Source organism: Taudactylus pleione, unplaced genomic scaffold, assembly GCF_031769625.1.
Source record: "Taudactylus pleione unplaced genomic scaffold, aTauple2 ptg000378l, whole genome shotgun sequence".
NCBI lineage: Eukaryota > Metazoa > Chordata > Amphibia > Anura > Myobatrachidae > Taudactylus > Taudactylus pleione.
Genome location: NW_028284779.1, coordinates 7,258,248 through 7,284,120, shown reverse-complemented (window position 1 = coordinate 7,284,120; position 25,873 = coordinate 7,258,248). Strand labels below are relative to the sequence as shown.

The following is a 25,873-nucleotide window of genomic DNA, read 5'->3' as shown; positions in this document are numbered from 1 at the left end:
CGCTGCACCAATCACTGTGTATTAGAGTCTGCATCCATTGCTGTGTATTAGAGAAGATGCATCTATTAATGTGTATTAGAGGCTGCATCCATCACTGTGTATTAGAGAAGATGCATATATCACTGTGTATTAGAGTCGGCATCCATTACTGTGTATTAGTTGCGTTGCACTAATCACTGTGTATTAGAGTCTGCATCCATTGCTGTGTATTAGAGAAGATGCATCTATCACTGTATTAGAGACACTGCACCTATCACTGTGTATTAGAGTCTGCATCCATTGCTGTGTATTAGAGAAGATGCATCTGTCATTGTATTAGAGACACTGCACCTATCACTGTGTATTAGAGAAGATGCAGCTATCACTGTATTAGAGACACTGCACCAATCACTGTGTATTAGAGAAGATGCACCTATCACTGTGTATTAGAGAAGATGCAGCTATCACTGTGTATAGTTGCGCTGCACCAATCACTGTGTATTAGAGAAGATGCACCTATCACTGTGTATTAGATAAAATGCTGCTATCACTGTGTATTAGTTGCATTGCACCAATCACTGTGTATTAGAGAAGATGCAGCTATCACTGTGTATTAGGTTCAATGTAGTGTATTAGGATCTGGTCCCGGCTGTCCCGATCCTCCGCCTCCTTCGCCCGCCTCCTCCCTTCCAGCCCCCTGAGCTCAGCTCTGGCTCCGGGACATCTCACCTTGCTGTCCCCGGGACAATGTCTGGCTGCTCACCCTCCGGGCGCTGCCCGATGCCCGTCACCCTGATCCTGCTCATCATTTACTTCTGTTACCTGCTGCTGGGGGCCACAGTCTTCTGGCTCCTGGAGAGTGAGGCTGAGCACGACCTGACCCACAACTTCCAGCATGAGAAGTGGGAGCTGCTGAGGAACCACACCTGCATGGACAACCGGAGCCTGGAGCTGCTCATCAGGGTAAGAGGAGCCCGGGCCGGGGGTCCATTATATTCATACACTGACACTATACTCAGTAGGAGTCCATGTAGACTCACTGACACTATACAGGGGTCCATATACACACACCGACACTATACAGGGGTCCATATACACACACACTGACACTATACAGAGGTCCATATACACACACTGACACTATACAGGGGTCCATATACACACACTGACACTATACAGGGGTCCATATATACAAACAGACACTATACAGAGGTTCATTATATGTACACACTGACACTACAGAAGTCCATATACACACACTGACACTATACAGGGGTCCATATATACACACTGACACTATACAGGGGTCCATATACACACACTGACACTAGCCAATATACACACACTGACACTATACAGGGGTCCATATATACACACTGACACTATACGGACACTATACAGAAGTCCATATACGCACACTGACACTATACAGGGAACCATATATACACACTGACACTATACAGAGGTCCATATACACACAGACACTATACAGAGGTCCATTATATGTACACACTGACACTACAGAAGTCCATATACACACACTGACACTATACAGAGGTCCATATACACACACTGACACTATACAGGGGTCCATATACACACACTTACACTATACAGGGGTCTATATATACACACTGACACTATACAGGGGTCCATATATACACACACTGACACTATACAGGGGTCCATATATACACACACACACACACTATACTCAGCAGTAGTCCATGTAGACTCACTGACACTATACAGAGGTCCATATACACACTAACACTATACAGAGGTCCATATACACACTCACACTATACAGGGGTCCATACACACACTGACACTATACAGAGGTCCATTATACACACACTGACACTATACAGGGGACTATATATATATATATATATATATATATATATATATATATAGACACTATACAGAAGTCCACTTATACACGCTGGCCCTATACATGGGTCCATTATACACAATGACACTATACAGGGGACTATATATATATATATATATATATATATATAGACACTATACAGAAGTCCACTTATACACACTGACATTATACATGGGTCCATTATACACAATGACACTATACAGGGGTCCATTATACACACTGACACTATACAGGGGGCCATATATATAGACACTATACAGAAGTCCATATACACACTCTGACACTATACAGGGGTCCATATTCTGTACACATACTAACACTATACAGAGGTCCATATACACACACTGACACTATACAGCAGCCCATATACACACAGATTATACAGGAGTCCATTATATATACACACTGACACTATACAGGAGTCCATTATATATACACACTGACACTATACAGGAGTCCATTATATATACACACTGACACTATACAGGGGTCCATTATATATACACACTGACACTATACAGGGGTCCATTATATATACACACTGACACTATACAGGGGTCCATTATATATACACACTGACACTATACAGGGGTCCATATACACTGACACTATACAGGGGTCCATATACATTGACACTATACAGGGGTCCATATACAAACTGACATTATACAAGGGTCCATATACACACACTGACACTATACAGGGGTCCATATACACACTGACATTATACAGGGGTCCATATACACACATTGACACTATACAGGGGTCCATATACAAACTGACACTATACAGGGGTCCATATACACACTGACACTATACAGGGGTCCATATACATACTGACACTATACAGGGGTCCATATACACACTGACACTATACAGGGGCCCATATACACACTGACACTATACAGGGGTCCATATACATACTGACACTATACAGGGGTCCATATACACACTGACACTATACAGGGGTCCATACACACACTGACACTATACAGGGGTCCATATACAAACTGACATTATACAAGGGTCCATATACACACACTGACACTATACAGGGGTCCATATACACACTGACACTATACAGGACACTATACAGAAGTCCATATACACACATTGACACTATACAGAGATCCATATACACACAGACACTATACAGAGGTCCATTATATATACACACTGACACTATACAGAGGTCCATATACACACACTGACACTAGCCAATATACACACACTGACACTATACAGGGGTCCATATATACACACTGACACTATACGGACACTATACAGAAGTCCATATACACACACTGACACTATACAGGGGACCATATCTACACACTGACACTATACAGAGGTCCATATACACACAGACACTATACAGAGGTCCATATATATAGACACTATACAGAAGTCCATATACACACTCTGACACTATACAGGGGTCCATATATATATACACACTGACACTATACAGGGGTCCATATTCTGTACACATACTAACACTATACAGAGGTCCATATACACACACTGACACTATACAGCAGCCCATATACACACAGATTATACAGGAGTCCATTATATATACACACTGACACAATACAGGGGTCCATTATATATACACACTGACACTATACAGGGGTCCATTATATATACACCCTGACACTATACAGGGGTCCATTATATATACACACTGACACTATACAGGGGTCCATTATATATACACACTGACACTATACAGGGGTCCATTATATATACACACTGACACAATACAGGGGTCCATATACACTGACACAATACAGGGGTCCATATACAAACTGACATTATACAGGGGCCCATATACACACTGACACTATACAGGGGTCCATATACATACTGACACTATACAGGGGTCCATATACACACACTGACACTATACAGGGGTCCATATACACACTGACATTATACAGGGGTCCATATACACACTGACATTATACAGGGGCCCATATACACACTGACACTATACAGGGGTCCATATACATACTGACACTATACAGGGGTCCATATACACACTGACATTATACAGGGGCCCCTATACACACTGACACTATACAGGGGTCCATATACACACTGACATTATACAGGGGCCCATATACACACTGACACTATACAGGGGTCCATATACATACTGACACTATACAGGGGTCCATATACACACTGACATTATACAGGGGCCCCTATACACACTGACACTATACAGGGGTCCATATACACACTGACATTATTCAAGGGTCCATATACATACTGACACTATACAGGGGTCCATTATTTATACACAGACATTATACAGGGGTCCATGATATGATTGTATACCCATTATTTATACACTCCAACACTATACAGGTGTCCATTATACACACTGACACTATACAGGGGTCCATTATACACACTGACACTATACAGGGGTCCATTATACACACTGACACTATAAAGGGGTCCGTATACACACTGACACTATACAGGGTTCCCTATATACACTGATACTATAAAAGGGTCCCTATACACACTGACACTATACAGGGGTCCATCATATATACACACTGACACTATACAGGGGTCCATATACACACTGACACTATACAGGGGTCCATATATAAACTGACACTATACAGGGGTCCATATATACACTGACACTATACAGGGGTCCATATACACACTGACACTATACAGGGGTCCCTATACACACTGACACTATACAGGGTCCATTATATATACACACTGACACTATACAGGGGTCCATATACACACTGACACTATACAGGGGTCCATATATACATGTACATTGTCTGTACTACAGAATAAATCTCCTCTGTATGAGTGAGTATCGCGTGTGTATGACAGGCACTGTAACTATATATTATAAATCACCTGACCTTTCTTTATAAATGTGCCTTATCTGACCACAGAAGTAGTTGCCCCTTTGCAGTATTTGTTTTCTGTATCTTTCATTTATCTCATAACTTAACTCATCACAGATAAAGCACAGAGAAATACTCCTGTATTTACATTACATACTTTTCTGTTTAAACAGGATGCTGATCTTAACTAAGCAACTACACGAGTAAATGTTGCATAGCAACAAACATTACGCACCCCAAAACACCCATCTATTGTTCTCTCTTCAAACAGCCCATGAGCAGTGCCCACCTGTATACTGAGTAATGTGGAGAATGTCACCTGAGAGCCTTCTGATTCTCATTCTCCCTCTTCTCTTCGCTACAGTACATTCGGCACAGTCCTGTCCTTCCCCATGCGCTTACTCCTCTACAGTACTCTCCTGCCCAAGCACTTACTCCTCTACAGTACTCTCCTTCCCCAGCGCTAACTCCTCTACAGTACTCTCCTGCCCCAGCACTTACTCTTCCACAGTACTCTCCTGCCCAAGCGCCTACTCCTCTACAGTACTCTCGTGCCCCATCGCTTACTCTTCCACAGTACTCTCCTGCCCCATGCGCTTACTCCTCTACAGTACTCTCCTGCCCAAGCGCTTACTCCTCTACAGTACTCTCCTGCCCCAGCGCTAACTCCTCTACAGTACTTTCCTGCCCCAGCACTTACTCTTCCACAGTACTCTCGTACCCCATCTCTTACTCCTCCACAGTACTCTCGTGCCCCATCGCTTACTCTTCCACAGTACTCTCCTGCCCCAGCGCTTACTCCTCTACAGTACTCTCCTGCCCAAACGCTTACTCCTCTACAGTACTCTCGTGCCCCATCGCTTTCTCTTCCACAGTACTCTCCTGCCCCAGCGCTTACTATTCTACAGTACTCTCCTGCCCAAGCGCTTACTCCTCTACAGTACTCTCCTGCCCCAGCGCTTACTCCTCTACAGTACTCTCCTGCCCAAGCACTTACTCCTCTACAGTAGTCTCGTACCCCATCGCTTACTCCTCTACAGTACTCTCGTACCCCATCGCTTACTCTTCCACAGTAGTCTCCTGCCCCAGCGCTTACTCCTCTACAGTACTCTCCTGCCCCAGCGCTTACTCCTCTACAGTACTCTCCTGCCCAAGCGCTTACTCCTCTACAATACTCTTGTGCCCCATCGCTTACTCTTCCACAGTACTCTCGTGCCCCATCGCTTACTCCTCCACAGTACTCTACTGCCCAGCGCTTACTCCTCTACAGTACTCTCCTGCCCCAGCGCTAACTCCTCTACAGTACTCTCCTGCCTCAGCGCTTACTCTTCCACAGTACTCTCGAACCCCATCTCTTACTCCTCCACAGTACTCTCCTGCCCCAGCGATTACTCTTCCACAGTACTCTCCTGCCCCAGCACTTACTCTTCCACAGTACTCTCGTGCCCCATCGCTTACTCTTCCACAGTACTCTCCTGCACCAGTACTTACTCCTCTACAGTTATGTCCTGCCCCAGCGCTTACTCCTCTACAGTACTCTCCTGCCCAAGCGCTTACTCCTCTACAGTACTCTCCTGTCCTAATGCTTACTCTTCCACAGTACTCTCGTGCCCCAGTGCTTACTCTTCTACAGTACTCTCCTGCCCCAACGCTTACTCCTCTACAGTACTCTCCTGCCCCAGTGCTTACTCCTCTACAGTATTCTCCTGCCTCAGCGCTTACTCCTGTACAGTACTCTCCTGCCCCAGGGCTTACTCTTCCACAGTACTTTCCTGCCCCAGTGCTTACTCCTCTACAATACTCTCCTGCCCCAGGGATTACTCTTCCACAGTACTCTCTTGCCCCAGTGCTTACTCCTCTACAGTACTCTCCTGCCGCAGTGCTTACTCCTCTACAGTACTCTCCTGCCCCAGGGCTTACTCTTCCACAGTACTCTCCTGCCCCAGGGCTTACTCTTCCACAGTACTCTCCTGCCCCAGTGCTTAAACATAGAAACATAGAATTTGACAGCAGATAAGAACCACTTGGCCCATCTAGTCTGCCCCATTTTTAAACATATTATTACCTCAACCCTTATTGATCCTTACTTCTTCTGTAGGATATCCTTATGTCTATCCCATGCATGTTTAAATTGCTCTACTGTCTTAGCTTCTACCACCTCTGATGGGAGGCTATTCCAATTGTCCACTACCCTTTCTGTGAAGTAATTTTTCCTCAAATTTCCCCTTAACCTACCAGCCTCCAGTTTTAGAACATGTCCTCTTGTTCTAATACTTCTCTTTCTTTGAAGAATGTCTCCTTCCTTTACCTTGTTAAAACCCTTTATACATGTGAACGTTTCTAACATGTCCCCCCTTTCCCTTCTCTGCTCCAAACTATACATATTAAGATCTTTTAGTCTATCCAGGTACGTTTTGTGGTGTAGACCTTGCACCATTTTAGTTGCCCTTCTTTGTACAGTCTCTAATGTATTAATATCCTTCTGGAGATATGGCCTCCAGAATTGAACACAGTATTCGAGATGAGGACGTACCAATGACCTATACAGTGGTATTATCACTTCTTTCTTTCTGCTACTAATTCCTCTCCCTATGCAACCAAGCATCTGACTTTTGCCTTCCTCAGCCATTGTCCCCAGTCTTCATTTCTTTACAGTTCATCCTCTCGTTTCACTTCTCCTCATTCTTTTCCTGCCCCAGTCCTCTCCTTTCCAGTGCTCACTCCTCACAGTCTTCCCCTTCCCAGTGCTTACTACTTCACAGTACTCTCCTCACCAGTCTCACTGCTTTCCAGTCATTCTCTCTAGTCTTCACTCCTTTATAGTCCATCCTGCACAGTCCTCTTCTTCCCAGTGCTCACTCCTCCACAGTCCTCTCCTCCACATTGCTCACTCCTCCACAGTCCTCTCCTCCCCATTGCTCACTCTTTCACAGTCCTCTCCTCCCCATTGCTCACTCCTCCACAGTCCTCTCCTCCCCATTGCTCACTCCACCACAGTCCTCTCTTGCCACAGTTATCACTCCTCCACAGTCCTCTCCTCCCCATTGCTCACTCCTCCACAGTCCTCTCCTCCCCATTGCTCACTCCTCCACAGTCCTCTCCCCATTGCTCACTCCTCCACAGTCCTCTCCTCCCCATTGCTCACTCCTTCACAGTCCTCTCCTCCCCATTGCTCACTCCTCCACAGTCCTCTCCTCCCCATTGCTCACTCCTCCACAGTCCTCTCCTCCCCATTGCTCACTCCTCTACAGTCCTCTCCTCCCCATTGCTCACTCCACCACAGTCCTCTCTTGCCACAGTGCTTACTCCTTCACAGTACTCTCCACCCCAGTGCTTACTCATTTAAAGTACTCTCCTTCCCAGTGCTCACTCATCTTTTGTCCTCTCCTCCCCATTGCTGATTTCTTCACAGTCCTTTCCTCCCCAGTGCCTCACCCTCCACAGACTTTACTCCTTTACAGTCCATCTTCCCCAGATGCCACTTCTACACAGTCCTCTCCTTCCCAGTGCTCACTCATTCCATAGTTCTCTCCTCCCCAGAGCTCATTCAGGGCCTAATTCAGACCCGCTCACTAGCACAATGCGCTCGCGAGCGGGTCGATGTTTGGCCACTGCGCATGCGCACGCCGGAGCCGGCTCCGACGTGTGCATGTGCGAGACCCGGCTAGCGACGGGCGCTTCGTCGCTACGGGTCTCGCTCCAAAGCGGGGCAGCTGTCGATTTTGATTGACAGCTTGCCCCGTTTTGGAGGCGGGCAGGGGGGGTGGCTGGCCAAACGGAGGCGTTCCCGAAGGAACGCCTGCCATTTGGGGGCGGCCCCACTGACATCACGAGTGATGTCAGTGGGTGAGCTTCTGGCTCTAATAGAGCCGAAAGCTCACTGGGGCTTGCGGGAACGAGACCCTACCACAAGGGTCTTGTCACAAGCCCCGATGGTCGTGACCATCGCGACCATCAACTGGCCGCTCGCAATGGCTGTGAGTGGTCACCCACAGCTAAGCGAGCAGCCAGGAGGCCGCACAAAAAAAAAAAAAAAAGACGCCCTGATTCAGAGCGAGCGCTCTGAATCAGGCCCTCATTCCATAGTCCTCTCCTACCCAGTACTCTCTACTCACAGTCTTCTGCTCCCCGGGCTTCATACCCTCACAATCAATATTCACCAGTCCTTAGTCCTTTACAGTCCTGGTCCTCAATCCTTCACACTCCATCCAACCCAACCTTTAACTCCACTTAATCTACTTCTTTTCTACTGTTCAGTTATTTCCATTCATAGGGGCCCATTTATCAGCGAGTTTTATCATACGCAGCAAGTTTAAAACTTGTTGTGTATGATTATTGGGCTCCAGCCAATCAGCTCCCAACTGTCATCTGTTTGAAAAATGACAGTTGGGAGCTGATTGGCTGGAGCACCATTTATCATAAGCAAAAAGGTTTCAAACTCGTTGCGTATGCTAAAACTTATTTATAAATGGGCCCCATAGGGCCTAGACCACTATGGTGTTGGGATGGTGGGGGGTTGGGGTGGATTACTTATTCTGTGTGGTCCAGTGGGTTTCCACAGCAGTGGCCTTTTAGTAAAGTCTAAAGTCACTGTACTTTGGCCTAAGGGCCCGATTCAGACTTGCTCGCTAGATGCGTTCATATGCAGCTATCAGCTGCCAAAGTGTGCAAATCCTGCGATCGCACGGCAAGTCATTAGCACGCCCACTATGTCTTGCCGAGCGATTGCGGTATGTATGTAGACGCCCACCAGCCTGACACAAGACGCCCACTTTCCCTTAGTAACACACGTCATCTCCAGGAAGTGTATTCAACAATCGGTAACATCAAGTAACATCGGACCCATACGCAGCACCTTTGACTGACCATACCCTACCGCAAGCACTGCGAGTGCGTCAGTGTGTAATTCAGCCATGTGATGTGCACACTGACGCTGTGTCTTAATCATGTACGCCCCTGAAACGGCGTTAAGACGCACAGACACGCCTGCGTTCACACTACCACACCCCCGTTTCTATCGACCAACATCTGTCACCACCCACAAACAGATGGACCTGTCACTCATTCTAGCGAGGCATCTATGTACAGGGTGCGAACGCTTCCCGATCACATGGACTAGTTCGCGCACGCGCCCTGCGTCTTGTACGCATGCGCACATTGCAAACATCGGCAGGCTACGTGCGAACGCAGCCTAGCGAGCGAGTCTGAATCGGGCCCTAAGTACCATGGCACCCTAAGGCCTTGGAAACCTACCTACTGCAATCAAATGAGTCCAGGAGATGGATTGCCTCCTGGGAGACCCAAGATCCAAAGTGCTACCCTTTCGAAGCTGATTTCAGGTTGCAGTGTGGAGCTAGACCCATAAACAGATCTCCTGGAAGTACTTTGGGCAGGAGAGGTACAGATTAATGGGATGATGCAGAATTGAACATATCCATATTGCGCACTGCACGTGATCTGGGACAGAATGAGTGCATTCTGATCACGTGACTGAAGAGGCATAACTGGCCTGAAGCCGCTGCGACTTGCTGCGGCATGCATGCTGCAAATTGCTCATCCGCAAATGCTCCCAGGATCCATAGAATTGCATGGTGCAAATGTTGTCGTGACCTGACGTACGCACGCACGTCAAAACACATGCCGTGATGTGTGCGCACATCTTTACACCCGGTTTCTGTCCAAATCTGTATCTGCCCCTAAATCTCCCAGACCTCACCCTGGCAGTGGTTACTGGGATGAACATCACCCCACTCACAACAGAGGGTGCTGTATGAGTGGGACAGGTATATGGGGGTGCTGTATGAGTGGGACAGGTATATGGGGGTGCTGTATGAGTGGGACAGGTATATGGGGGTGCTGTATGAGTGGGACAGGTATATGGGGATGCGGTATGAGTGGGACAGGTATATGGGGTGCTGTATGAGTGGGACAGGTATATGGGGTGCTGTATGACGTGGACATGTATATGGGGTGCTGTATGAGTGGGACAGGTATATGGGGTGCTGTATGAGTGGGACAGGTATATTGGGGTGCTGTATGAGTGGGACAGGTATATGGGGGTGCTGTATCAGGGGGACAGGTATATGAGGGTGCTGTATGAGTGGGACAGGTATATGAGGGTGCTGTATGAGTGGGACAGGTATATGGGGTGCTGTATGAGTGGTACAGGTATATGGGGGTGCTGTATGACTGGGACAGGTATATGGAGTGCTGTATGAGTGGGACAGGTATATGGAGTGCTGTATGAGTGGGACAGGTATATGGGGGTTCTGTATGAGTGGGACAGGTATATGGGGGTGCTGTATGTGTGGGACAGGTATATGAGGGTTCTGTATGAGTGGGACAGGTATATGGGGTGCTGTATGACTGGGACAGGTATATGGGGGTGCTGTATGACTGGGACAGGTATATGGAGTGCTGTATGTGTGGGACAGGTATATGGGGTGCTGTATGTGTGGGACAGGTATATGGGGGTGCTGTATGACTGGGATAGGTATATGGGGGTGCTGTATGAGTGGGACAGGTATATGGAGTGCTGTATGAGTGGGACAGGTATATGGGGGTGCTGTATGACTGGGACAGGTATATGGGGTGCTGTATGTGTGGGACAGGTATATGGGGTGCTGTATGGGTGGGACAGGTATAAAGGGGTGCTGTATGACTGGGACAGGTATATGGGGGTGCTGTATGACTGGGACAGGTATATGGAGTGCTGTATGTGTGGGACAGGTATATGGGGTGCTGTATGTGTGGGACAGGTATATGGGGGTGCTGTATGACTGGGATAGGTATATGGGGGTGCTGTATGAGTGGGACAGGTATATGGAGTGCTGTATGAGTGGGACAGGTATATGGGGGTGCTGTATGACTGGGACAGGTATATGGGGTGCTGTATGTGTGGGACAGGTATATGGGGTGCTGTATGGGTGGGACAGGTATATAGGGGTGCTGTATGACTGGGACAGGTATATGAGGGTGCTGTATGAGTGGGACAGGTATATGAGGGTGCTGTATGAGTGGGACAGGTATATGGGGTGCTGTATGAGTGGTACAGGTATATGGGGGTGCTGTATGACTGGGACAGGTATATGGAGTGCTGTATGAGTGGGACAGGTATATGGAGTGCTGTATGAGTGGGACAGGTATATGGGGGTTCTGTATGAGTGGGACAGGTATATGGGGGTGCTGTATGTGTGGGACAGGTATATGAGGGTTCTGTATGAGTGGGACAGGTATATGGGGGTGCTGTATGACTGGGACAGGTATATGTGGGTGCTGTATGACTGGGACAGGTATATGGAGTGCTGTATGTGTGGGACAGGTATATGGGGTGCTGTATGTGTGGGACAGGTATATGGGGGTGCTGTATGACTGGGATAGGTATATGGGGGTGCTGTATGAGTGGGACAGGTATATGGAGTGCTGTATGAGTGGGACAGGTATATGGGGGTGCTGTATGACTGGGACAGGTATATGGGGTGCTGTATGTGTGGGACAGGTATATGGGGTGCTGTATGGGTGGGACAGGTATATAGGGGTGCTGTATGACTGGGACAGGTATATGAGGGTGCTGTATGAGTGGGACAGGTATATGGAGTGCTGTATGAGTGGGACAGGTATATGGGGCTGCTGTATGACTGGGACATGTATATGGGGTGTTGTATGTGTGGGACAGGTATATGGGGTGCTGTATGAGTGGGACAGGTATATGGGGGTGCTGTATGACTGGGATAGGTATATGGGGGTGCTGTATGAGTGGGACAGGTATATGGGGGTGCTGTATGAGTGGGACAGGTATATGGGGGTGCTGTATGAGTGGGACAGGTATATGGGAGTGCTGTATGAGTGGGACAGGTATATGGGGTGTTTTATGAGTGGGACAGGTATATGAGGGTGCTGTATGAGTGGGACAGGTATATAGGGGTGCTGTATGGGTGGGACAGGTATATGGGGGTGCTGTATGAGTGGGACAGGTATATGGGGGTGCTGTATGAGTGGGAGAGGTATATGAGGGTGCTGTATGAGTGGGACAGGTATATGGGGTGCTGTATGAGTGGGACAGGTATATGGGGTGCTGTATGAGTGGGACAGGTATATAGGGTGCTGTATGAGTGGGACAGGTATATGGGGGTGCTGTATGAGTGGGACAGGTATATGGGGGTGCTGTATGAGTGGGACAGGTATATGAGGGTGCTGTATGAGTGGGACAGGTATATGGGGGTGCTGTATGAGTGGGACAGGTATATGGGGTGCTGTATGAGTGGGACAGGTATATGGGGGTGCTGTATGAGTGGGACAGGTATATGGGGTGCTGTATGAGTGGGACAGGTATATGGGGGTGCTGTATGAGTGGGACAGGTATATGGGGTGCTGTATGAGTGGGACAGATATATGGGGGTGCTGTATGACTGGGACATGTATATGGGGTGCTGTATGTGTGGGACAGGTATATGGGGTGCTGTATGAGTGGGACAGGTATATGTGGGTGCTGTATGACTGGGACAGGTATATGAGGGTGCTGTATGAGTGGGACAGGTATATGGGGGTGCTGTATGAGTGGGACAGGTATATGGGGGTGCTGTATGACTGGGACAGGTATATGGAGTGCTGTATGTGTGGGACAGGTATATGGGGTGCTGTATGTGTGGGACAGGTATATGGGGGTGCTGTATGACTGGGATAGGTATATGAGGGTGCTGTATGACTGGGATAGGTATATGAGGGTGCTGTATGAGTGGGACAGGTATATGGGGGTGCTGTATGAGTGGGACAGGTATATGGGGGTGCTGTATGAGTGGGACAGGTATATGGGGGTGCTGTATGAGTGGGACAGGTATATGGGGGTGCTGTATGAGTGGGACAGGTATATGGGGGTGCTGTATGAGTGGGACAGGTATATGGGGTGCTGTATGAGTGGGACAGGTATATGAGGGTGCTGTATGAGTGGGACAGGTATATGGGGGTGCTGTATGGATGGGACAGGTATATGGGGGTGCTGTATGAGTGGGACAGGTATATGGGGGTGCTGTATGAGTGGGACAGGTATATGAGGGTGCTGTATGAGTGGGAGAGGTATATGAGGGTGCTGTATGAGTGGGACAAGTATATGGGGTGCTGTATGAGTAGGACAGGTATATGGGGGTGCTGTATGAGTGGGACAGGTATATGGGGTGCTGTATGAGTGGGACAGGTATATGGGGTGCTGTATGAGTGGGACAGGTATATGGGGGTGCTGTATGAGTGGGACAGGTATATGGGGGTGCTGTATCAGTGGGACAGGTATATGGGGGTGCTGTATGAGTGGGACAGGTATATGGGGTGCTGTATGAGTGGGACAGGTATATGGGGGTGCTGTATGAGTGGGACAGGTATATGGGGTGCTGTATGAGTGGGACAGGTATATGGGGGTGCTGTATGAGTGGGACAGGTATATGGGGTGCTGTATGAGTGGGACAGGTATATGGGGTGCTGTATGAGTGGGACAGGTATATGGGGGTGCTGTATGAGTGGGACAGGTATATGGGGGTGCTGTATGAGTGGGACAGGTATATGGGGGTGCTGTATGAGTGGGACAGGTATATGGGGTGCTGTATGAGTGGGACAGGTATATGAGGGTGCTGTATGAGTGGGACAGGTATATGGGGGTGCTGTATGGATGGGACAGGTATATGGGGGTGCTGTATGAGTGGGATAGGTGTTTTTAAGATTGCAGGTGGGTGTTAGAGGTGTATTTTGAAAGCTTTTTAAAAGTGGTTTAAAATGACACAAATATATACATATAAAAATATATGCAGTACAGGCGGCCGTTTTGTCTGTACTGTGCATGCGTAAACATCGGGAAAATGGCCACGGCGGCCATTTTCCAGTCGTTTTTAGAGCACCGGACCCCCGCTCTGACGTGGGACTCCAGAGAGGTAAGTATGCTATGGGTGCAGGGTGTGTGGTGCGGGGCCCCCCTGGACCCAGGTGCCCGTGTGCCCCGCACACCCAGCACCCATTATAGATACGCCTCTGGTGGAGAGGGAGAAGGCGGGCTTACCATGGCTGTGGGGAGGGAGAAGGCGGGCTTAGCATGGATGTGGGGAGGAAGAAGGCGGGCTTAGCATGGCTATGGGGAGGGAGAAGGCGGGCTTAGCATGGCTATGGGGAAGAAGAAGGTGGGCTTAGCATGGCTGTGGGGAGGGAGAAGGCAGGCTTAGCATGGCTGTGGGAAAGAAGAAGGTGGGTTTAGCATGGCTGTGGGGAAGAAGAAGGTGGGCTTAGCATGGATGTGGGGAGGAAGAAGGCGGGCTTAGCATGGCTGTGGGGAAGAAGAAGGCGGGCTTAGCATGGCTGTGGGGAGGAAGAAGGCGGGCTTAGCATGGCTGTGGGGAGGGAGAAGGCGGGCTTAGCATGGCTGTGGGGAGGGAGAAGACGGGCTTAGCATGGCTGTGGGGAAGAAGAAGGCGGGCTTAGCATGGCTGTGGGGAGGGAGAAGGCGGGCTTAGCATAGCTGTGGGGAGGAAGAAGGCGGGCTTAGCATGGCTGTGGGGAGGGAGAAGGCGGGCTTAGCATGGCTGTGGGGAAGGAGAAGGCGGGCTTAGCATGGCTGTGGGGAGGAAGAAGACGGGCTTAGCATGGCTGTGGGGAGGGAGAAGGCGGGCTTAGCATAGCTGTGGGGAGGAAGAAGGTGGGCTTAGCATGGCTGTGGGGAGGGAGAAGGCAGGCTTAGCATGGCTGTGGGGAAGGAGAAGGCGGGCTTAGCATGGCTGTGGGGAGGAAGAATGTGGGCTCAGCATGGCTGTGGGGAGGAAGAAGGCGGGCTTAGCATGGCTGTGGGGAGGAAGAAGAAGGCTGGCTTAGCATGGCTGTGGGGAGGGAGAAGGCGGGCTTAGCATAGCTGTGCGGAGGAAGAAGGCGGGCTCAGCATAGCTGTGGGGATGGAGAAGGTGGGCTTAGCATAGCTGTGGGGAGGAAGAAGGCGGGCTTAGCATAGCTTTAGGAATAAGGTGGGCTTAGCATAGCTGTGGGGAGGGAGAAGGCGGGCTTAGCATGGCTGTGGGGAGGGAGAAGACGGGCTTAGCATGGCTGTGGGGAAGAAGAAGGCGGGCTTAGCATGGCTGTGGGGAGGAAGAAGGTGGGCTTAGCATGGCTGTGGGGAGGGAGAAGGTGGGCTTAGCATAGCTGTGGGGGGGAAGAAGGTGGGTTTAGCATGGCTGTGGGGAGGGAGAAGGTGGGCTTAGAATGGTTGCGGGGAGGGAAGAGTTGGATCAGCCTGAAAGGGGACACTCCTGGCTGCACTGCGCCCCTAACTGCAGTATAGGGGCGCAGAGGCCTCAGGCTGCTTATAGTATCGCAGTGGATAATTTATGCACGCCCATGAAACGGCGTTGAGACTAGTGATGAGCGGTTCGGATTCTGAGGAATCCGAACCGCTCCGAACAGGTGGAATCCGAGTCCACCTGAACGCAAGTTCGTGTGTTCACGCCTGACTCGGTTTCCACCTCGAGGCCGAACGTCACCCGGCCGGCGTTGGATTCTCGCGAGACCTCGCGAGAGCCGGGTGACATTCGCCCTCCATAAAAGGCGCGGCGCCCGGCTGTCGGCGCCATTTCGCGTGACTGTATCAGACGGAACAGTCACGCTTAGTTAGTGATAGAGAGGGGAAAAGTGAGACTAGAGTTAGATTACAGTTAGAGAGAGTAGTTCTTGCCACTGTGTGCTCCTTGACTGGACTTAGGACCTGATTCAGACCCACTCGCGAGCGGCTGTCCGCACTGCGCATGCGCATGACTGAGGGAGCTCCGTCGTGCGCATGCGCGAGACGCGACGAGCGAAGGACTTTCCTTCGCGCGTAGTGTCTGATCATAGGGGGCGTGCTGTTGATGTTGATTGACAGCACGCCCCCTTTGGTGGGCGTGCCTGCCAGACGGAGGCGTTCCCAAGGGAACGCCTACCGTCAGAAGCTGGCCCCACTGACATCACTATCTGATAGAGCCAAAATCACTCCTGGCCTTGCGGTTGAGAAACTCAACCGCAGGCTTCTGCTCGCAGTGGCGATGGTCGCGATGGTCAAGACCATCGCGACCATCATCCTGCACGCTCGTATATGCTGTGGCTGGTGACCCACAGCTATACGAGCGTCCAGGAGGACGCTCCATATTTATGGAGGTGGGCCCTGATTCAGAGCGAGCGCTCTGGTCAGAGCGTCCGGCTCTGAATCAGGGCCTTAGCCCACTGAGTGTATTATACAAGCTCCGTGACTGGACTTAGCCCACTGTGTGTATTATACAAGTTCCGTGACTGGGCTTAGACCACTGAGTGTATTATACAAGCTCCGTGACAGGGCATAAGCCCACTGAGTGTATTATACAAGCTCCGTGACTGGGCTTAGCCAACTGTGTGTATTATACAAGTTCCGTGACTGGGCTTAGCCGACTGTGTGTATTATACAAGCTCTGTGACTGGGCTTAGACCACTGAGTGTATTATACAAGCTCCGTGACAGAGCATAAGCCCACTGAATGTATTATACAAGCTCCGTGACAGGGCATAAGCCCACTGAGTGTATTATACAAGCTCCGTGACTGGGCTTAGACCACTGTGTGTATATTACAAGCTCAGTGAAAGGGCATAAGCCCACTGTGTCTATTATACAAGCTCCGTGAAAGGGCATAAGCCCACTGAGTGTATTATACAAGCTCCGTGAAAGGGCATAAGCCCACTGTGTCTATTATACAAGCTCCGTGACAGGGCATAAGCCCACTGTGTGTATACAAGCTCCGTGACAGGGCATAGCCCACTGTGTGTATACAAGCTCCGTGACTCCAGTTCATAGTGATAAAGTAATATGGATCACGAGAATGAACCGAGAGGAGAGCAGAAACAACATGTAAATGCTAGCACTGCAGCGGCTGGGTCCATCACTTTCATCTAAAGCTGATACTCAAGGGCGTAGAGGCTTTAAAAACTTAGGGAACCTGAAATCAAAATATTTAGATTTCACAGGGGTAAAGACAAAAAAACCCTCTAAAGACTACTACTATTGCAGAGAAACAGAAAATTGGCAACATGCCATTCACCACACATAACGGCAAGGAAAGACTCAGGCTTTGCCCTTTATTTCTGAGTGGTGGTTCTGCAACTGTCAGTGAGGCATCTTGTGCCTCTCATGACGATAAAAGACCTTTTCAATCAGACTATAGAAGTGTGAAAAAATGTAATACCAATAAGGCAGTAGATCACACTGTGTTTTTTGAAACACAAATGTCAGAAATCCCTGAAGAGAGTCTAAGTGGGTCCACGAGTGGCATTGCTATGTGTAAGCCTGACCTTTCAGAGAAGCCGCCCTCCACAGTTTCTTTTCCATCTAGCGTTCCCGCTAGGCTGTTTTAGTGGGGCGTGGCGCCCTGCCCTCCTTCTGGAGGGCAAAAATCACCATGCCCTCACAGCCTGCGGGTGCCGTCTTCACCCGCGGGTCGCAGTGTCCCGCGGGTGGAGAAATTTGCGGTGACCCGGTCAGCGCCGGAGAATAGACGCCGGGCGCATGCGCCCGGCATCTATTCTCACTATCTGCAGCGCTTGGGGGCTGCCCGGCGTGTCCGTAAGTGCCAGGCATGCCCCCAAGTATGACGAAAAGGGGACGCATCTTGTAGACATGCCCCCTTTTCATGGCCAAGCCCCCTTTTCGGCCGCGCACAAAGTTGCCCTCTCTAGCTCCGGCGCCCTGCCTGCCGCCGGAGCTAGAGTGAACACTATCCATCTGTAGTTGTGGGGATGAGCAGTATTGCCAAGGACATAGAAATTGAGGATACAACCCTGGAATTGCAAGAGGATGAGGGGAATATATGTGCAGCTGACCTTGGCACTAATGAGGATGTTGAGGATGAGGATATTATTTGTATAAGTCAGGCACCAGTGGAAGCAGCTCTTGGCCAAGATAAGAATGCCATTGCCATGCCTGGGCATAGAACCAACAAATCCACATCTTTTGTGTGGAATTACTTTTACCCAAACCCTGACAACATTTGTCAAGCCATTTGTAGCCTCTGTGGGACCACAGTTAGTAGAGGTAGGGACGTTAAGCATCTAGGAACCTCCAAGCTATTACGTCATCTGCAGTGAGCTCATGACAAGTGTTTTATAACAGAAACTAATGCTAAAAAAATAACAACAAGCAGTCCAGCATTAGCTAGATGCCTTCTCTCTACTAAATCCCAGCACCTGCAATCTCCGCCGACAACACCTTCCTCCTCAATATCCTCAGGAATGATCGTAGTACAGCATCCAATTTGTTAATGCTAAGTCACGGTGACTCCTCCACTTTCCAGGACACCTCAGAGGAAACTGAATCTTTGAGCGCTAGGCCTGCTGCTGCTGCTGCTGGTGGATCTTCATCCCAGAAGTGGACCAAGAAGACTACTAGTAGTATACCAACAAAACAATTGACTGTTAAAGAATCTCTTGCAAGGGGAAGCAAGTATGACAGCTCTCACCCTGTCGCACAGCGGATCACTGACGCCATGACAGCAATGCTAATATTAGATCTTCGTCCAATATCCGCAATTAATGCAGTGGGATTTACACAGTTAATTGAGGTCATGTGTACCCGGTACCAAATTCCATCTCGGTTTCATTTTACCCGAAAAGCCATTCCTCGGCTGTACCAGGATGTTAAACAGAACCTAATTATTGGCCTGCAAATTGCTATTGTACCCACTGTCCACTTAACCACAGATCTGTGACAAGCGGTAAGCGGTAGTGGACAAACTAAAGATTACATGACTGTGACGGCCCACTGGGTGGGTGAATCGCCTTCAGCAGCAGCAGTATCTAACAAACAACACCAGCTCATTCAGAGGCAGGCAACTCTGTGCATCATCGGATTCAATAAGAGGCATACCGCTGACAGCCTCTTAGAAAATCTAAGAGATGTCATAGAAGCATGGCTTACCCCACTTGGACTCTCCTCAGGATTTGTGATTTCTAACAACGCTACAAATATAGTGAAAGCATTACAGCTGGGTGAATTCCAACACATCCCCTGTTTTGCTCACACAATAAACTTAGTGGTGCAGGGTTTTTTAAAAAACGACAGGGGCGTGCAGGAGATGCTGTCTGTGGCCCGAAAAATTTTGGGACATTTTCAGCATTCAGCAACGGCGTGCAGGAGATTGCAGCACCTGCAAGAGCAGTTTAATTTGCCCTGCCATCAACTGAAGCAAGAAGTGGTAACGAGGTGGAACTCAACCCTGTATATGCTTCAGCGGATGGAGGAGCAGCAAAAAGCCATCCATAGCTATACGACAAGCCATGACATTAGGAGAGGAGGGGGAATGTACCTTAACCCAGCACAGTGGAGAGTACTTTCTGTCTTGTGCAAGGTGCTCAAACCATTTGAAGTTGCCACTTGTGAAGTGAGTGCTGACACTGCTAGCTTGAGTAAGGTGATTCCCCTGATTTCGCTTTTGGAAAAGCAGCTGGAGAAATTGAAGGATGAGATTAAACAAAGTGATTCCGCAAAGTATGCTGGACTGATAGATCAAGTCCTTTGTTCGCTTCGCCAGGATCCACGGGTGGCCAAGATCTTGAAATCTGATCATTATATTTTAGCAACCATGCTTGATCCTAGGTTCAAGTCGTATGCTGTGTCTTCTTTTACAACTGACCCAGATCTTAAAAGAACCAAAGCGCTCCTGGTGAGCAAGTTGGCAGCTGAAGTGACACATGGCACTACGATGACGTCTCCTCCTTCGGTTTCCCCAGCAGCAGCCAGGAAAAAAAATCACCTTTTCCAAAAGACCCAGTGGTGATGCAGATAAGTCAAATCAACATTTTGACATCTGGTCGGGTCTAAAAGATTTGCCCAACACCAGTGACACCTCTACCGTAACTCCATCTAATACGATTACCATCCAAAGAATGGTGGAGTATTATCTTCAGGACACCGTACACGTAGACATGTCACAGAGTCCATTCGAATATTGGAAGAAAAAAAAGGCAATTTGGAGACCCTTGTATAAACTGGCTTTGCATTACTTAAGCTGCCCACCCTCCAGTGTGTACTCGGAGAGAGTTTTCAGTACAGCCAGGAACCTTGTGAGTGAACGACGAAGGAGGCTACTTCCACAAAATGTAGAAAAAATGATGTTCATTAAAATGAACTGGAAATTTCACGAGGAAAACCTTTCCCGCCAATCACGTCACAGTACAGATACTTCTGTAATAGTGGATTCCAGCGGGGATGAACTGATATTTTGTGAGGAATCGGATGATGTACACACTGATGAGGGTGAGGATGGCAATGATGGTGACATCATGCCACTGTAGACCTGTTGCCTTTAGTAGATTGGAAGATTTTTTTGTGGGGGCCCAAACAAACCAAGCACTTCAGCCACAAAGTGGCAGTACCTGTCGCTGAAATGCTTGGTTTGTTAAAGTGTGCATGTCCTTTTTAAGATCCAACATAAGGGTGGGTGGGAGGGCCCAAGGACAATTCCATCTAGCACTACCATTTCTGCCACTGCTGTGTGGCATAGTTTCATAGATGAGCTTTAAACTGTGGTGTCTGTGCCACTGTGCCGCTGCTCTGACGCTTGGTAACCAGTCAGCTCATTGCAACCCTTAGCCAATAATGGTGAAAACAATAATTTAAGCTGGGAGGTGGTCTAAATTGACTTTAAATGACTGGAAATTAATGTTATTGAGGTAAATAACACTCTAGGACAGAGGTTTTCAACCGGTGTGCCGCGGCACACTAGTGTGCCGTGGCCGGTTGTGAAGTGTGCCGCGGGGCTGTCAGAGCCACCGGGCACATTTTACTGTACTTCAGCATCCCAGGCCGCTGAGCTCCTCTGGGAGACTCAGGCACGACCGGGTAGTGACCTGCAAAGATGCGGCGGCGTGAAATCACAGGTCACGCACGCCGCGTTGTCCACTGCCCTCCAGCCCACTCTGCCAGCCAACGCCCTGCGCCAATCAGCCAGTCCGCGCTCTGTCCGGGCAGGCTCTGCAGCCTGCCTGGAAGCCCGCCCGCACGCGATCCTGCTGCAGTGTGAGTGACAAGGGGGGAAGAAATGTGGGTTTTGTGGGGACCAGACATTTTTTTCTTCTTCGTGGGTACCAGCCATAGTTTCTTTTTTCGTGGGAACCAGTCATGTCATTTTTTTTAGTGAGAACCAGCCATATGTTATCCAGCCATATATTTGCCTATTTAGTGGGGAACAATGTGTTTTGTTTTGTTTTTTGTTTCTGTGGGGCCAGCCATAGGTTTCTTTTTCTGTGGGGAGCAATTCTGTGGGGCGCAATGTGGTATGGTTGTTTTTTTTGTGGGGAGCAATGTGTTTTTTTTTTCTTAGGCCAGCCAATGGGATTGTTTTATTCTTGTGGGGGCCAATGTAGTGCGTTTTTTATTCTTGTGGGGGCCAATGTAGTGTGTTTTGTTCCTGTGGGAACTAATGTAGTGTGTTTTGTTCCTGTGGGAACTAATGTAGTGTATTTTTTCATAGTCCGCACACACCGCATCGCCGGATAGTGTGCCTTGGCAATTTTAAAATCTTGTGTAGTGTGCTGCGAGTTGAAAAAGGTTGAAAATCACTGCTCTAGGAAGAAAAAAACCCCCAATTTATGTCATTTTAGATTTTTTTGCCAATTTTGGCAAAAAATCCAAATCCAAAGCCAGTCACCGCAGTTTGGCAAATCCAAATCCAAAGCCGGACGACGAATTAGAACCAAATCCAAATCCGGCAAAAATGGTCCGGCGCACATCCCTAGTTGAGACGCACTGGTATGCCTGCGTTCACCCCCAACCACCCCCCTGTCAGCACCCACAAACGGCACTTCCTGTCAATCACTCTGCGATGGGTCCGCATAGCCACTGTGATTGCAGTTCCGATCGCAGAGGCTGGTTCGAGTACGCGCATTGCGATGCGTATGCATGCGCAGTGCGAAATAATCGACCGATTGTATGTGTATAAGAAACTGCGATCTTTGCTGAATCAGGCTCACTGTCATGGGAATCATTAGTTTTAGATCCTTTTTCAGGCACTCGGCACCAGCTGAAGTAGGAATGTAGGTGAAACTGGGAGACTTGATAAGTTTCCTGTTCATGGAACAGAAATAGGTAGAATAGGAATGCTAGAGTGTCCTTGGCTAGTTTGGCAGTACGAGATGGAAGCTCAGGTCTGGAATCTGAACCAATAGGCAGAACTGGAATCCCAGCCGTGAGTGTCTGGAACTGATCGTACGGAACTCAACCCTGGTACCTGGTGACAGGGAGGCTGGAACCAGCTACTGGGAACTCAGATGAACACTGCGGTAGAGACTCAGAGCTGCATAGTACCAAACGTGGAATCGACGAACTCAGAACCAGTGTCAGGAATGGGGAACTCAGGGCCTGATTCAGAGCCGGACGCTATTTGCGGACGGTCGTTCCAAAAAAAGGGCCGGCTATTTAAATTGAGCGCTCTCTCTTTGCGGTTTGTTGACGCCTCTATGTCTGAGCGAGCAAACAAAAAATGCGCTCGCTATTTTGTAAAGACGCCCCTTTGCCGTTCGCATCACACGTCATCTCCGGTATTTGTTAGATTAATCGGGTACATCGAAATGCATCTGAACTGCTCGCAGTGCTTGTGGTAGGTTTTTCTTACCGCTATCACTGCGAGCAGTTCAGGCTAAAAGACAACCAAGTGACGTGGTCGATGACGCTTCTTTACTAATTATGCACTCCCATTAAACGCCCTTTTGACCGTTAGGCACGCCTGCGTTCGGATCTCCACTCCCCCGTTTTCAAGCACCTTCCCCTGTTACCACCCACAAACGGTACATTCTGTCAATCAAATTAGCAGCCCCTCGCTGTTTTGCGAGCGCAGAATTTCCGACCGCAATGACTGGTTTGCGCATGCGCATTACAACCCATATGCATGCGCAGTTGTGTGAACATCGCTCAGAGTGAACGAGCGGCCGCTTACGAGCGGCTCTGAATCATGCCCTCAGAACAATCAACCACAAATGTTGGATCGCCCTGGAACCCACACTAAAGTGCACAAACCTGGAACTGAATTCAGAAGCTGGAACTAATTGCGGAGAATAAAGGTACGATACTCCATACCCCGAACTGAACCAGCAGAGTGAACCAGGAAACCGCAACCCAACGCAGCCCTGGAACCAGACCCTTGAAACTCAGGAGCAGCCTCAGTATAGACACTCTGAACAGGAGAAACCAGCCACAGTAATAGCCTATGGTGAATGGCCAGAGGAACTGAGTAAAAGGCCAGATAAGCTCTAGATGCCGGAGACACACTCTTGGAGATAGCTGCAGTAGATAGAAGATTGGGTGCCGAGAGTTATGCAGAAACCCTCTGCATGGGACACTGGTGAGGCTGGCAGATGACTTGATGCTTGCTGAGACTTCGCACAGGTAAGGCTGGCAGTTGAACCAATGCTTGCAGAAACTGAGCGCAGGTAAGGTTGGCAGGTATAGTAGTCCAACACCGGAGTACAGGAACAGGGAACAGGAACAGTACAGAAATGACTGAAGCCTGGGGACCAGGCACTATCCCAGAAGGAAGGCGCAATGTCCAGTACTCGGGTGTAACTTTAAAGAGGGTGCTGTGGAAGCCCATAGGCCGCAAGAGTCATGTGAGCTTGAGTGCAGTGTAGGAAGTCACACGGGGAGAACCAAGCTGGCAGTGCCCAGCAGCCAGCCAGTTTGTTTCCACACTGTGGAGAGCGGGGTACAGAGGAAGTGCAGAATACCACAATTTGTCAGCGCCAAGTGTAGTAAGTGGTGCTAAGACTCGTGACACTCTTCCAAGTCTTCCTCTTCAGTCTACTCACCTTCACCTGTCTTCACTCCTACACAATACAGTCCATCCCAGTCTTTACTCCTTCTCATTTCATTCCTTGCCAGTCTTCTCTCCCAACTTAAGTCTTCACTTCTTCACAGGCCACTCCTCCACAGTCTTCACTTACTGTTCCACAAGCTACTTCTTCACAGTCTCCACTCCTTCACAGTCCACTGTTCCTCCACTCTTTATTCTTAAATATTCAATTCCTCACCAGTCTTCTCGGCCCCCAACTCCATTCTTTTAAGACAGAGGTTCCCAAACTTGGTCCTCAAGGTACCCTAACGGTCCAAGTTTTAAGGATATCCATTGTTGAGCACAGATGGTTAAATAAAAAGACTGAGGAACTAATTAAGTCACCTGTGCCCAAGTATGGTTATTCTTAAAACCTGGACCGTTAGGTTACCTTGAATACCGAGTTTGGAAACTTCTGCTTCATACCTCTTTAATATTCACCCTGAAGTCTTCACTCCTTCCCAATCTTCTCCCCATTCTACCCTCCTTCAGTATCCACTCCTTGCTATTCCTTATTCCTTCACAGGCCAGTCTTTTCTCCTTTGCAGTCCACATTACCCCAGTCTAAACTTGGTTACGGTCATCTTATCCCCAATCAATAATGATGATGATATCACTTCTTCCCATTCTTCTCTGCTTCACAGTCCATATCTCCCCGGTTTTCATGCCTTCCCAGTACCCTCTTCTCCAGCCCTCAGTCTACTCCTCCCTAGTCTTTACTGCCTTACAGGAAACTTCACCTTCTCCCTTCCTCAGTCGTCACTTATTCAGTCTTCATTCCTTCCTATTTTTATTGTCCACCCTGCCATTGGTTCCGGACTGTAGATAGACAGTAATTAGAGAGACAATGTCTAGGTAGACACCAGATGTTAGACAGACAAAAGTTCGACAGGGACAAAAGATTGACACACAAAAGGTCGACATGTAAAAAGGTTGCCAGGTACAAATGGTCAACAGGGTCAAAAAGTCGACACATGATTTTTAAAAAGTTTTTTCTATAGGGTTAGGATTAGGCACTAGAAGGGACAGTTAGGATCAGGCACCTACCCTGACGGTTAGGGTTAGGCACCAAAGGGGAGGGTTAGAGTTAGAGTGAAAATTATGGCTAGAAAATAATAAAATCATGTGCCGACCAATTTTTTTTGTGTCGACCATTTGACCACGGCGACCATTTGTACATGTCGACCTTCTTACATGTCGACCTTTTGTGTGTCGATCTTTTGTCCCTGTCGTACTTTTGTCTGTCTAATATCTGTAACATCTGGTGTCTAC

The 25,873-nt window shown here is 48.7% G+C and overlaps 1 protein-coding gene across 1 annotated transcript in view; it reads left to right on the top strand.

Annotated features, from left to right (window-relative positions):
* The first annotated feature begins 726 nt into the window (after positions 1-726).
* KCNK17 (potassium two pore domain channel subfamily K member 17) overlaps positions 727-25,873 on the top strand; it is a 59,834-nt gene continuing 34,687 nt past the window's right edge. Inside the window, exon 1 of the mRNA XM_088445326.1 lies at positions 727-942. Within this exon, the coding sequence (XP_088301452.1) occupies positions 727-942 (216 nt within the window). The remainder of the gene's footprint in view (positions 943-25,873) is intronic.